This window comes from Pleurodeles waltl, chromosome 4_2, assembly GCF_031143425.1.
Source record: "Pleurodeles waltl isolate 20211129_DDA chromosome 4_2, aPleWal1.hap1.20221129, whole genome shotgun sequence".
NCBI lineage: Eukaryota > Metazoa > Chordata > Amphibia > Caudata > Salamandridae > Pleurodeles > Pleurodeles waltl.
Genome location: NC_090443.1, coordinates 292,679,422 through 292,693,830, shown reverse-complemented (window position 1 = coordinate 292,693,830; position 14,409 = coordinate 292,679,422). Strand labels below are relative to the sequence as shown.

Below are 14,409 nucleotides of genomic sequence, written 5' to 3'. Positions count from 1 at the left end.
CTCTTCCTCCTATCTAGATACCTAAATTATCTCCTCAGGAGGTTTCTAAACCTAAGCTGGTCATGGATTCAGAAGGTGTACCAATGTTTGACCCAGGCATATTCTACATCCAGATTCCACAGAGTGGGTACCAGTAGATCATGTAGGGTAATATGTTTCTTCCAGGCTCAATTGCCATCTTGATAAACAGACCAGAGCCAAGTTAAAATCGGAATGCCCTCGTCCTTCCCTTCCCCAAAAGGTCACAATTACTCCTATCGATCAGGCTCCCCTCACCTTCTTTACTAAATTTGGTAAGGATCCCCGCAAAGGGGGTGATAAGGCATGGTCCTCTTGTCAAGACAAACTTTTAGATGTGATTGGCCTACTCACGCACATTTTCGACCTTGCAGAGTCTGCCAGATTGGAGAATAGCATTATTTACCCAGAAGAACTTTCCCTTTGGGTGCAATGGGCAGTTTGCCTTCCTGGTAATGCTAACTCTGTTAACACATGAGAGAAAAAAGGGACTCTCACTCAAATTGGATCCCAAATTGGTGAGTTTGGCAACAGTGGATCATCCTGTCAAAATAGATGGTTTACTCTTTGGGAACTCGTTTATTAAAGAGTTAAGCAAATATGTGGCTACCTTTGCTTCTTTGGACAAAGCCCAACAGTCCTTAAAGAAGATGTTCTCCCAACAGGTTTTTGCAAGGGCCGGCAGAGGCAGGACTTGCTTTGCCGGCCATGGTTATGCCAACAGAGGTTCCAGAGGATCCTGCAACACATCATATCAGGAATACAAGCCGTAGTTTTACCCACAAAGAGGCAGAGGTTCCCGTAACAGAGGCTTCAGGAGCTCCAGTGCCACTAATCAAACAGGTAAGCCTACCTTCTGGCTTTCCTCCTGTAGGAGGCCGTCTTTGCTTTTTTTCTCACAAAATGGTTGTCAATCACATCAAACTCTTGGGTGTTGAGTACGGTACAAGGTTATGCTATCAAACTTTATTCAAGCCATATCCAGTCAGCTCCACCTCTTCTTCCACGTTTTTCATCAGAAATGTTCATTCTCATTTCTTTAGAAATACAGGCTCTTCTTCAGAAACAGACAGTTACTCACCCCGTCCCATCAGGTTTTATCAGCTCCATTTTCTTAGTCCAAAAAAAGAACAAAAAGATGCACTCAGTAATCAATCTCAAGTGTTTCAACCATTTTGTAGTCTATCAACATTTAAAAATGGAAACGATTCTTCACCTCAGGGACACTTTGCTTCAACACGACTGGATGGTTCGCTTGGACGTACAGGATGCATACCTCACGGTCCCAATCAATCCAGATTCCACAAAATGTCTGCAATTTCAGTGGCTAAACCAACTCTTCCACTTTACCTCTCTACCCTTCGGGCTCTCGTCAGTCCCATTGTGCTTCACCAAGTTAATGAAACCGGTGGTAGCTTTCCTCAGAGCTCAAGGAGAAAGGCTCATAATTTATCTAGACGATATTCTTATAATGAATCAGTCCCCGCGTTCCCTTCTTTCTCACTTGACGCTGACATGCTCCCTCTTAACCGATTTAGGGTTTCTTCTCAACAAAGAGAAAATCCTCTTTGTCTCTAACTCAATTAATAGAATTCTTGGATTTCGAAATAAATTTGGTGTCAGCTACTCTTCTTCTTCCTTCGGCAAAAATAAAATCCATAAAAATCGGAAATTCTTCAGATCCTACACAGCGCTGTGATTTCTCTCAGACATTCAGATATGCATATAAGTATACATTAATAAATATATACGTTTTTTTATATTAATAACATTTTCTCTCTTTATTATCTTTTCTATTTAGTTTTTGGTTCCACTTACATATATAAGTGTATACTTCAAATAAAGTTGTATTATCTATGAAGAAGGCATTCTCAATTTTTAAAAAATATTTTGGAGTTGATGCAGTAAAGTGTTGTGACTGATCTCGCTCATATCATCTGCCTCCTTTTGTTTTCCATCTTTTGCTTTCTTGTCCTTTTGCTTTTCCTTTTCTCTTTCAAAGGCTTCACTCGTTAAAGCTGGGTATAATTTTACTCCTGCTGCTATGTCAGTTCTCCACTTCTAGGGTTCAACATCCCATCTAGCATTGACAGAAGTATGCACTGCTTTTTCGCACTCTTCCCCAATATTTCTCTTTCTCTCTAGCATGAGCAGCACATTCCCAATCATTTAGCACCACATACTGTGCAGGTCTAGGAGGTGGTTCCATCTCCTATAACACCCTCCTCAAGTTTTCAATAATTCTTAAATTAAATGTGCCATAACATGGAAACTTAAATGCACTCTCCTTTTCTGTGATCTTGCGCCACTGACCAAGCCAAATATATGTGTGGAGCTCCACATTTATTGCCATAAATATATTCAGGTGCTGCTGCTTCTCCCTCTCTATTTGGTAAAGCTACAACTCCACTAAACAAGTCTTGTATGACCTTAAAATAATTAATCCTTCAATCAAATATCAATAATCACAGATAGAATTTTGTTCCAGACCAGGAAATAATTATTTGTCCACAGTGCTCGTTCACCAGCAACTACCAATCACAGCGCATCCCCTTGTGACGTAAACAACCAATACCAGTGCTGCATTACACCAACGACCAATGCCAGTGTGGCACTCTGTGACATCAGTCTCTCTCCTTGTAGCAGTTCACCCTCCTTTACAGTCTGCAGGCATGCACCGTTCTTAGCATCAAACACACATAACAAAATACAATACAAATAACTTTTGTCTGCTCCACAAAAAATTGATAGTATCCAATCACACAAGAGTCAGAGCAATCAAGCACTCGAACAAAACCTCGACCTGGGGGTAATCATTCAAATTGGTACATATTAACCCTGCTCATTAGGATCCACTATACCAGCCACACCTCACATTACCACAAAGATAAATGTCCCTATCTCAACTGTGTTGTTAACAAATGTTTCACAACAAGCACCACCAGACTTAAGAGAAAATTACAATATAGGCGGTCATTATGACCTCGGCGGTCGCCGCACGCCAAGCGGTTCCCACCGAAAGACCGCTCTGCGGTGAAAAGACCGCGGTGGCCATTCCGGCTTTCCCGCTGGGCCGGCGGGCGACCGCCAGAAGACTGCCGGCCGGCCCAGCGGGAAAGCCCCTTCAACAATGAAGCCGGCTCCGAATGGAGCCGGCGGAGTTGCAGGGGTGCGACGGGTGCAGTGGCACCCGTCGCGATTTTCACTGTCTGCAAAGCAGACAGTGAAAATCTTTGTGGGGCCCTGTTAGGGGGCCCCACGGCACCCGTTCCCGCCATCCTGGTTCTGGCGGTGGACACCGCCAGAAACAGGCTGACGGGAAGGGGGTCGGAATCCCCATGGCGGTGCTGCAAGCAGCGCCGCCATGGCGGATTCCCTGGGCCAGCGGGAAACCGGCGGGAAACCGCCGGCTCCCCTTTTCTGACCGAGGCTTTACCGCCGCGGTCAGAATCGCCCAGGAAGCACTGCCAGCCTGTTGGCGGTGCTTCCGCTGCCCTCCGCCATGGCGGTCATGGACCGCCAGGTTCAGAATGACCCCCATAGTGTCTTCTACACTTTTTAATACTATCCCAGGTTCTTAGGTCACGTTGGATCCGATAACAACTTCAACTTCTTTTACTAAGCACCACATTCACACAACCTTCAAAACATCTCCGCAAAACACCATCCAAACTACACAAAGCACAGCAAGATAAACATAAAACCACTGCAACTCACGATCCTATTGATACTCACTCCTCCGGTGAAATAACTCTCTCTCGAATCTTGGGACCTCCGCTGATCTTCCAAATAACTAATCTAGAATAAGGGATTCTAGCTCCCCTTATTTCAGGACCTAACCATTCTCACTCGGCTACCATCTGATGACGCTCCTGGCCCATATTCTCATTATTCTTCTTCAGATCAGATGGAGCTTTCTAGGATGCTTAAGAGGTAAAGGAGTGTTGAAATCAACCTTTAGTTTCAATTGACAGTGTAATCTAATTGGTCATACATTAAAATTCAGGAGACAGTAGATAAGGTTCAAACATGTTTTACAAATTAAGAGACAAACTGATGTAAATGAATCTCAAACATATGCTGTACAAGTACAAACTCACCAAAGGTCAAGTAAAGCATCAAATTACATTAAATCATATAAGCATATGGCATACAAGAATTTCAGTTGAAGCAATGCAAAAGATAAGAAACAGAACCTGATGATCTGTATATAAATTGAGGTCCTCTTGCCTAATCATTAGAGAATCTATATTATTCTTAGTACCTCAAACTAAGCTAAGGGGAAACCCTAATTGAGTCTCAAGAACTAGGAAAGTGTCAGCATAACCTCAGTAGAAGTTCTGACAGAGAGGTGATGTATTGCATAAAGCAACACAAAGGAGTGAAGAATAAAGAGGTCAGTACCTCTCCAAATCTCAAGGGAATCTGCTCTTGTATAACTAGGTGAATACCAATTAAGCCTATAGAACCTTCGAAAAAGCTCTGTCATCCACGCCAGTAGTTTTCCATCTTTTTTGCACAATTGAGATTGGTGACTCCCCTCAAGATCTCATCCCACAAATCCAACATCAGGACGACCTTGAATGTTTCCCAGTGCCTAGTACACAAACAAGAGTTTTCTCAGTTCATTACCGCTCCCTGTCCTTGCCAAAGTATCCCTATACCCCACTATCTTCAGCACACAACATGCCTTTCATTGAGTCTAGACTTGCATGGACGCACCTGCAAAGAAAAGCATTGCAACACAAACAAAACTCAACGTTGAAGGTTAGACACGGGAAACCAAATGTTTCAGGCCTCTGATTATGCTAACTTAATAAGACATTCAATGCACATTTGAAATACATGGTTATAAGTGCCTATGTTGCCTCTAGCCTGAGTGCTTGTGCACCCGCCCAGCATCCCACCTAATGCCGCGCAGTAAACTTTTCAGCAAGAACAGGCATATAAAAATCAAAAGTATACAACTGACATGCCTACTACTTTTAGCTTCAAAGACAAAACACACTCCAGAGAAAAGAGTTTCCTATCATGTCCAGATAGACCGGACCGCAAGTCAAACCGATTTGTTGAGGGGTGTAGCTACCAATGGTCCAGCAGGTGTAGAGACACTGGCCCCGAGGACTAAGATCCACTGAACCACGATTGTTGTATTTCAATCCCCAACCTGCAGTCAGGGGCCCTTTTTCCTTGCCTGTACCAAGGCATATGACACCCTTGCATAGCCCCTTTGCAAGTTTACAATAAATTCTGGGGGCTAATGCACAAACGTTTTAATTTCTTTCTGGTGCACGTGTGTCTTCACAGATTGTCTCTGCATTTAAAATGATTTCATAGTAAAACCGCTACAATTTTTAAACCTGCAGCTTGTTTGGTGACTGGCCTGCTGCTTCCTTTGACATTGTTAAAAGGCATTGGCCTTGCGGTTCACATACATGTGCGCTGATCAGATGTAAATGACCTTAACTTTTTAGTGAAACAGTCAGCTTCCCATGAAGGACTGATGCCAGAGCTCAGTACGAAGAGCAGCTCTGCTGCAACTCATACCTATAATACAGACATAACTCAAAGGATATTCTTGTTGTTAATAATGCTGTCTTGCTATACACTATATCATACCATATTTCCCTTGTACTCACTGGGTTTGGCACTATAAAGTCAATGGAGCAACCGATTTCTGAGCCACAAGGGGGATTTACTTCTGCACTAAATTAAATGCTGAAACAGAAGCATGGACATCACATGCATGTGCAAGCACGCACAAATGTCAACAAGTCTACCTCATTTTGACCTTATCCCCTTGCAAGGACATACTTTCTACTGGAGAGAATTCTTGCATAAAAGTAATTTTAGATGATTCCTGAACATTATGTGGTTTGATTTATTTCTCAGATTCGAGTTATAGGCATTCCAGAGTTTTGACCTCTACATACCTAAATACCTGACAGGTTTTTCAGTCATCTGAAAGTTTGTGTGTGGATTAGATGTGCAGATGCCAAGTGTAAGTTCCTGCTTGGAATGCAATGGGAGGCCAATCTGCAGGGGTATTGTAGACCCGTGTCCCAGTAACAATTGTACCGGTGACCTTGAACTACACCTTTCACGCACAGTCTAATAGCCTGATTTATGTACACTTTGCTGCCTATTGATCAGTTTCTCTAAAGTTTTTGTGTAGATAAGGATACTGCAATCAAGCCTTTTTAGCAGCCTTAGATTTGTATGAGCTAGAAACCAATGTATTTCTCCTCACATCTAGAAATTATGAAGCAAAGGTGAATTATGTGACAACAGTGTGTGACGTATGCAGAAAGAATAAACCATCTGGTTAAAAGTTCAAATTCTTATTTTTTATTCTTTACAAGTAGCAGGCAGTAAACAGCTTGTGTCCACATCTCCATTCATCCCACAATTGAAGATCCCAGATATTATTCTAAACATAAAATTCTATCCATTCACTAAAGTCTAATAATGATAGTACGTTGCTGGAGTGTTGTAACCATAATTAAGTAACAAATGCAACTGAATCATGAAATTCCACTTGTCATGATAGTAATGAAGGAATGCCAAGGCTGCGGCTTTCTTGAGCTCCACTCAGTACAAGATGGAGTAGTGGGAACATTTTCTGGAGGGGTGAGAGACACATTTTAATAACCTTATCCACTGCATTGATTCGTGGTGCAGAGGGAAGCAATAAGTCTGAGTTCCTAGGGTACCCCTGAAGGTACCCTGGTTAAGTCAAAGAAGTAAATTGAGGCCTTGTGGCCAGACGAAGGACAGTGAGTTGCACTATGCCCCTCCCATTATCAAACATGTGAGCTAGGCACGAAGTAATGTGGCTACATTATCTGCTACATTTTCAAGGTGGAATTAAGGATCACTGCCTAATATTTATAACTTTTACTGAGATTGGGGAGATGTCAGAGTTGAAGATTGAAAAATAGGCAATAGGAGATACATGACACATGCTGAATGACACTGATCATGAGGGTGATTCCATTAAGGTGTTCCTTATTTTTGACTGCATTTACAGAGAATGTATTGGATGTTGCTCATAGTTTTTTTTTTTTATCTTCAATGGATATCCTGCTCCAAAAACAAATAACAACTATTATTGTGGGTCACCTGATACTTGGTGCTCCCCACAGCTAAGAAAAGGGTGCACCCAAACATTTTTGCCGCTCACAGAGAAAAATAATTAGAGGGAACATTGATAAGTGCTTCTTGCGATTATGAATGAAAGCAGGAATTATAAATAAAACATGATTATATGAAATCCAACATAGCAATATAAATCAAAATACATGAATATAAATGTGCATGAGAACTGCAAGTCAGCATATTAAGTCGAATATTAGAACACATATTTATATGAACTTCTACTCTTCCACTATGAATTCACCTTACATAATGTGATTTGGATGCTCCACTTCACATTAGTAACGTTAAGACACATGATATATGCATTGTTGGTTACTTTGTTATGTCACTTCTGTAAGGCATAATGGTGCAACCAAAATTATGTGTCACCAAATGTGTACCCTGTTTTTTTAGACAACAGGTAGGAGCCCTGCCCTTAATTTACTCCTCAGGTGTTTGCTCAGTGGTTGGGCACTTTTAGTTGCATTGGGAGTGTTCCTTCTCCAGAATTGTTATCTTTCATAGAGTCACATAATTGAACCAATCCCAGGAATCACGCTGCAAATCCCATAGTAAACTTAGAATAGTGCAAATTCACAACCTGCCTCAAAGATCTTGCACCATTGCCATCTAAGTAGCACATTCAGCTCATTGGGGAAAAACAAACTTCATCCTGGGAAGTTTGACTGTCTCCAGCCTCACTCTTCCCAAAGGCCATCTCATCTCAGTTTTTAGTACGATTGTGCACATAGAATAGGGCCGTAGGTGAGCCTCTGTAAGGAGAGGACCAAGGGTCGCATGTAAATCTAAGAACAATACCAATGCTGTAGAAATACACTAACAAGAGAGTACATTTTCCTTCTTCAGAGCTGGATCTTTCATGGGTTCATATGCTTGAATCAGATTATTAAGTATCAACCTAAATCAAACCAACATTGAGGATGGTGCAAACAATATAAAATAGGCTTCTTAGTGAAAGAGAAGATAAAGAACTATTTGTCCTACCTCTCCAACTCCTGTTCCTCCAGACAGTGGAGCTGGGCAAATGTTTGGTGATTTGTACCAAGTTGCTGCTCAGTAAATGTTAGACAGAGGCACTCCTGTCTAGGTGGCTACTGATGTTGCTACAGTTGTTGTAGAATGTGCTGTGAATGATCTCATTAGTAGTCTTCCACCTTTGGTAGGATGGAATGTGATGACTGCTGCAATCCATCTTCAAACTTCTTTCTTGAACAAAGTTTACCCTGTTTAAGAGTTTGAAAATAATATAAATAGCTGCTCCGATTTCCTAAAGTCTTTTGTTCTCTGTAAAACTTCAAAGCACCCTTTCATCAAGAGAAACTAACTCCCCCTCTGTTGTATCTGAAAGTTGTTGAAAGAAGGCTTTGAGTAGAACTGGTTCATTAAGATGCAAGTCCCCAAAACATTTGACGTAAAGTGTAGATATGTGCAAATATTGTTTTGTTCTTAATGAAATGGAGAAATGTCTCTTTAATAGGTAATGTTTGTATCTCATTTACTTGTCCAACTGATGTGAAGACGAGAACCATTGCTGTTTTCGATTAAAGTTATTTAAGGCTTGTTCTTTGGATCAGTTTGGATGGACTCCTAATTATTTATGACTGTTGATCAACTGAGCTCCCACCTTGTTGGCGGAGAGCAAAGCAGTGGGAATGATCTGAAGAGAACATTGACAAATTCTTAGTGCAGTGACCTTAGCATGGCTTAGTGCGAGGCCGTGCTAAAAAATTTCACCCAAGGTAATGGTCATCCCGTGGTAGTTAGTATTGTGTGGTGGGGGACGCATTAACCCTCCTCAGGAATCTGGGGATCAGGGTCCTGCAATGAATCCACTAGTGTCTTCCAGGCCCTGGCCACTTCAGTAGAGCCCTGTCCCCTCTAAGCATCCCGGAGCCTCACCTCACTTTCATAACCTGCCCACTTAATGAGCTCTCTCTTCAACATGGTCACTTGGGGTCCTCTTGGGGATTTCCTGGCAATCTCTCACTTGGCAAGAACGAAAGCTATGTCCTGGAATTAGCTTGTTACTTTAGTTTTAGCAGAATGAGGAAACCAACTCAACAGGCAGTGTGTTGCCGTGCTTGGGACCTACCTCTCAATGACAGTAGTCAGAATCCCAGTAATATTTTCCCAAAAAGTGAGCAGATCATGACAGTTTCAAAACATGTGAAAAAGTCCACCCTTAGCACTCCACACGGGGGCATTTCGGGTCTGCCAAGGCTATTTATCCTCCCAGGCGTGAGCTATGCCCTATATAAAACATAAAAATTGATACATTTGAATCTGGCATTCCTAGACACCTTTGCTGTATATTCCAGGATGGTCTCCCATTCTCGCTTCCCTATGACCACATCAATGTCTGCCTCCCATTGCGCCTTCAGTGCAGACAAAGGCAACTTTATATCCCCTCACAATCATCTGTAAAAACAGATGACCGCCTTATAAATCCCTGATGCAGTCAGCACTTATTGGCAGCAAACTGCTTGTCTCGACTTTGCCATACCTGATTTCCAATGCTCACGAATGGCTGCAGTAACTGTGTCATGTAAAAGGAAGTGGCCTTGAGGCAGGTCGTATCTAAAGCGAAAGTATGGCCTAGGGATCCAGACCGGTAGCATTATGAAGAAGTAGAACAGACAGGGGAGGGCAATCATCTTCAACAATGCCACTGTTCCACTCTTCCTACTACAGACATCAGCATTGTTCCCCAAAAGGCAGCACTAGGCCAAAGGGCCCTATTAGCACTGCCTACATTCCCCTCAAGTGGGTTTGTGGAGTCATAATAGATATGGACCCCATAATATGGGAGGCATTGGAGCTCCCACTGCAGCATCCCCTTCCGCTCCGGGGAGGCCCTGGATGTCTGTGTGGGAAATAAGCATGATTTGCACCAATTAAACTGAAGTCCAGACAGCGACCCAAAGCGTTCCAACAAATTTTGGGCATTCCTCAAATCGGCCTCAGTGTTGCATAGAAATAACATCTGCGTACAGCACAAAATGGTGAGTTTGACTCTTCTACGTGGATGCCCCAGTACACGTCTCCTGTCCTGGTGTAGCATGCCAGTACCTCCATGGCTAGGGCAGTTAACAGGGGTGACAAGGGCAACCCTGCTGGGTGCCCCTCTCCACTTCATAGCTCTCTGAGATCATCCTCCCGGTGCGAACCCTAGCCGATGGATCTGTGTAGAGCAACCGGGTCCAGGCAATGAATCCCTGACCTAGTCCGAAATACGCCATAACGCTATACAAAAATGGGCATTCCAAGCTATCGGAGGCTTTCTCAATGTCTACAGCGAAGATTAAAGTGCTTGTTCTAGCATAGGTATTAGCCTCTACTATCGTGCAAAGCAGACGGACATTATGAGCCGTGTTATGGTCCGGGATAACTCCACCCTGATGCCTTTGTATGAGAGTGGACATATGCGTCAAGAGGCAAGTAGCCAGAATTCGACTCAGTATTTTATAATCAATATTCAGCATTGATAACGGCCGATAGGCTTGTCATAGGTCTCCTTTCCAGGTTTTTACAAGGGCACAATCAGGGCCTCCCTGGTGGACCGTGGTAGCAGCCCTGTTCTTTATCTGCACTATACAGATCGACCTGCTTGGGGGCTAAGTTCTCTGCATAGGCAGAACTCTACGGGGAACCCGTTGGACCTGGGTGTCTTATTCCTGGCCATTCATTTTATAGCAGCTCGGATCTCTTGGATGGTATTATTCCCCGCCCCCCCAGGGCTTCATCCCTCTGCAGGGGAATTCTTGGAAGACGTAATGGTGCCAGAAAGGCCTCAATACATGCAAGTGTGTTCTTCGCTCTGCTGCTGTAAAGATTTGTGTAATATTCATAAAATTCACGATTAATGTGCTCCTGGTGATATATCCTGGATCCTTCATCATTGGTAATCTCTACAATCGCTGATCCACGCTTGGCCGGGTTCACCAGCCACACCAGCTGGGGCCTAGTACAGTCACTCTCCGCGTGTGCTCGTACCATATAATTTTGATAATCAAAGCAATGCAGTCTCTTAACCATTTCTGCCACTTTCTCTTTAGCATCAAGGAGGTCAGATTGTAGCTCTTGGCGTCCCGGCCACCGTTGTTCATATGTTCTCAACACTTTCTCAGAAGACAGAATCTCCCTCAACAGGGTCTTTCAGATTTCCTTCGACTCTAAGAGGCCTTGCTTAAATGCATCACACTCCATCAGCGGGGACTCAGTGGTCTTAGTATTGTCCTCAAACCTAGGGCTTCCGGACGTAATATCCATGACTGAATGCAGGAACGCACTCTTTCCCATTTCAGACCCAGTAAAAGGAAGTTTTGATCATAGATCGTATGGGAGAGATATTCAGTGGTGTGAACCTTGCATGGACATCAGGTGTACAGAGTAGGGTGTCCAAACGCACATGAAGATCGTGCAGGCTGGAGAAAAAAAGAGTAGTCTTGGTCAACTGGGTAATGGAGATGCCAGTAATCCACCAATCCTCATTCTATCTGCCAGCTGGCCAATGTTCGATCTGCTGGCGATGTCGGTGAGTCTCATAGTGGTGGGTAAGAGTGATCAAGTGCCAGGTCTACTATAAAGTTATAGTCATCCTCTAAGATGATGTATCCCGCTAGATGAGGGCTCAAGATGCGGGATAAGTCTGCAAAAAACTTTGCTTGATCCACACTGGGACTGTAGATGCTACCCAGGACAACATCCCTGCCATCTAGGCACCCTGCAACCACCACATAGCACATAGCGATCGGCTGGGTTAATCAAGTGGCTGCTATGTTGGAAGGGGTACCCTCTTGAGTATGTTATGTCATATAGTAGGCTTTTTCCCTCCACCTGCGCTGTAATGCCAGCCCCTCCTATAACGCTATAAGATGCGTTTCCTGAAGGAGTGCGATCTGTACCCCACTTCGCTGTAGGTACGAAAAGACTTTGGCCCTCATTATGAATTTGGCAGTCTCTTTGAGACTGCCAAAGCCACGGGTGCCAGAAGTCCGCCAGTGCTGGTGGTCTTCCGCCCACCATAATATGGTTACTGACGGATTTCTGCCACATTCAGGGCGGATATCCGGCAGTAGCCATGCTGGCGGGCGGTGGTGCCTGGTGTTTCTACCATCTGCACCGCCCTTACAGTAGGACGCCGCCAGCTGCATTATGACCATTAGTACGGCCTGGCGGTGTCCTGCTGGCGGGGAGCTGCCGGCAGTAGCATCACCCCTTCCTTCCTGGACGACCTCCTTGCCGGACAAGGTAAGTCGGGCATCTGACAGGGGAGGTGGGTGGGACGGTGGCGGGTGTTTTGTGTGAGTGTGTGGTGTCTGCATGTGTGTATGAATGTGTGTGTGTGACTGCGACTGGGAGTGTTGTAGTGTTTGCATGGTTGTATGCGTGTGAGTAAATGCATGTATGGATGTTGAAATGAGTGCATGTCTGCATGTCAGTGTGTATGCGTGTGAGTATGCATGTTTTGATGTGTGAGTGAATGCGTAAATAAATGGATGCGTGTGAGTGTGTGTGAGTGAATGCGTGTATGGATGTTGCAGTGAATGTCTGCATGTCAGTGTGCATGCGTGTGAGTATGTTAGTGTGGATGCATGCCTGAATGCTTGTGAGTCTGTGATTGAATGCGTGTATGGATGAGTGTGAGTATATGCATGTATGGATGCGTGTGAGTGAATGTGTGTCTGGTGAATGGGTGCATGCGTGGTGTGTGTGGGTGTCTGTGTGCATGTATGATCCTCTCCCTCACTAAGGACTCCGCCAAGACCTACCTCCATGAAGGAATGAAGGCCATCGCCGAATGGATGAAGAGCAGCTGGCTCAAACTCAATTCCGACTAGACGTAAGTTCTCATCTTTGGCTCCACCCCTCCGCATGGGGTGACTCCTGGTGGCCTGCCACTCTCTGAACCACTCCGACTCCCACCGACCATGCACGCAACCTAGGATTCATCTTGGACCCCTCACTATCCATGAACCAGCAAGTCAACACCATCTCCTCCTCCTGCTTCAACACCCTCCGCATGCTCTGAAAGATCTACAAATGGATACCCACTGAAACCAGAAGAACAGTCACCCAAGCCCTCGTAAGCAGCAAGCTGGACTATGGCAATGCCCTCTACGCAAGAACCACGGGCAAACTCCAGAAGAGGCTGCAATGCATCCAGAACGCCTCTGCACGCCTCATCCTCGACACCCCCCATGCCACATCACAGACCACCTGAAAAACCTGCACTGGCTCCCAGTCAACAAGAGAATCACCTTCAGACTCCTCACCTATGCTCACAAAGCACTGCACAACACCGGACCAGAATACCTCAACAGACGACTCTCCTTCTTCACCCGACCCGGCATCTCCGCTCCGCCAACCTCGCCCTCGCAACCATCCCACGTGTCTGCTGAACTACAACCGGCAGTAGATCATCTCACACCTCGCCGCCAAAACGTGGAACACTCTTCACATCCACCTGTGCCAGACCAAAGACCTCCTTACCTTCAGGAAACTTCTCAAGACCTGGCTGTTCGAGCAGTAGCAGCACCTACCCTCCCCCCTCTCGGTCCCCTCCTCAGCGACTGTGGACCCTCACGGGTGAGTAGTGCGCTTTACAAATTCCTGATTGATTGATTGATATGAGGGGAGGGGGCGTCATGTAAGTAGGGGGATGCTGTGCTTGTACAGGGGTGGGGCATGCTGTGACTGCACAGGAGCACAGTGACTGGAGGGGGGCAGATGCTTGCTGGCGGGGGGCTGTCTACCAGTGACAGCAAAGGAATTCCCTGTCACCGGTAGCCCTACTGCCATGGTTTTCGTGGTGGTGCTGCTGCCACGGAAACCATGGCGGTAGGCCAGCGCATAATACCGCCGCTGGTCCTCTGCGGACTACCAGGTCGGAGATCAACATCTCTGGCCGGTGGTTCATATCGACATGGCGGTATGGGTGGTGATGTGGTGGCCAAGCCGCCACACTCATAATGTGGTGGTATATACCGCCAGCCTGTTGGCAGTGATACCGCCACATTAACCCTGGCAGACAAAATACCGCCAGGGTCATAATGAGGGCCTTTATATCTATGAACAATGGTATGCACCCACCCGATGTTCCAAGTTAGGATTTTATATGTAATGAGGGTTGATATTCTGTGACGGTGTGGTGAAAGCAAGGACCCCCTACGATTACAGTAGGAGTTACATAAGTAAATAAGTAAACAGTACCCTCCAGGTTGACCAAAAGTA

General features: G+C 44.9%; 1 protein-coding gene across 1 annotated transcript in view; it reads left to right on the top strand.

The window, feature by feature from the left end:
* Positions 1-2,214, top strand: part of LOC138293851 (uncharacterized) — a 66,948-nt gene extending 64,734 nt beyond the window's left edge. The window contains exons 4-5 of the mRNA XM_069233159.1: positions 684-861; positions 2,164-2,214. Coding sequence (XP_069089260.1) covers positions 684-861; positions 2,164-2,214 — 229 coding nt within the window. The remainder of the gene's footprint in view (positions 1-683; positions 862-2,163) is intronic.
* Positions 2,215-14,409: the final 12,195 nt, after the last annotated feature.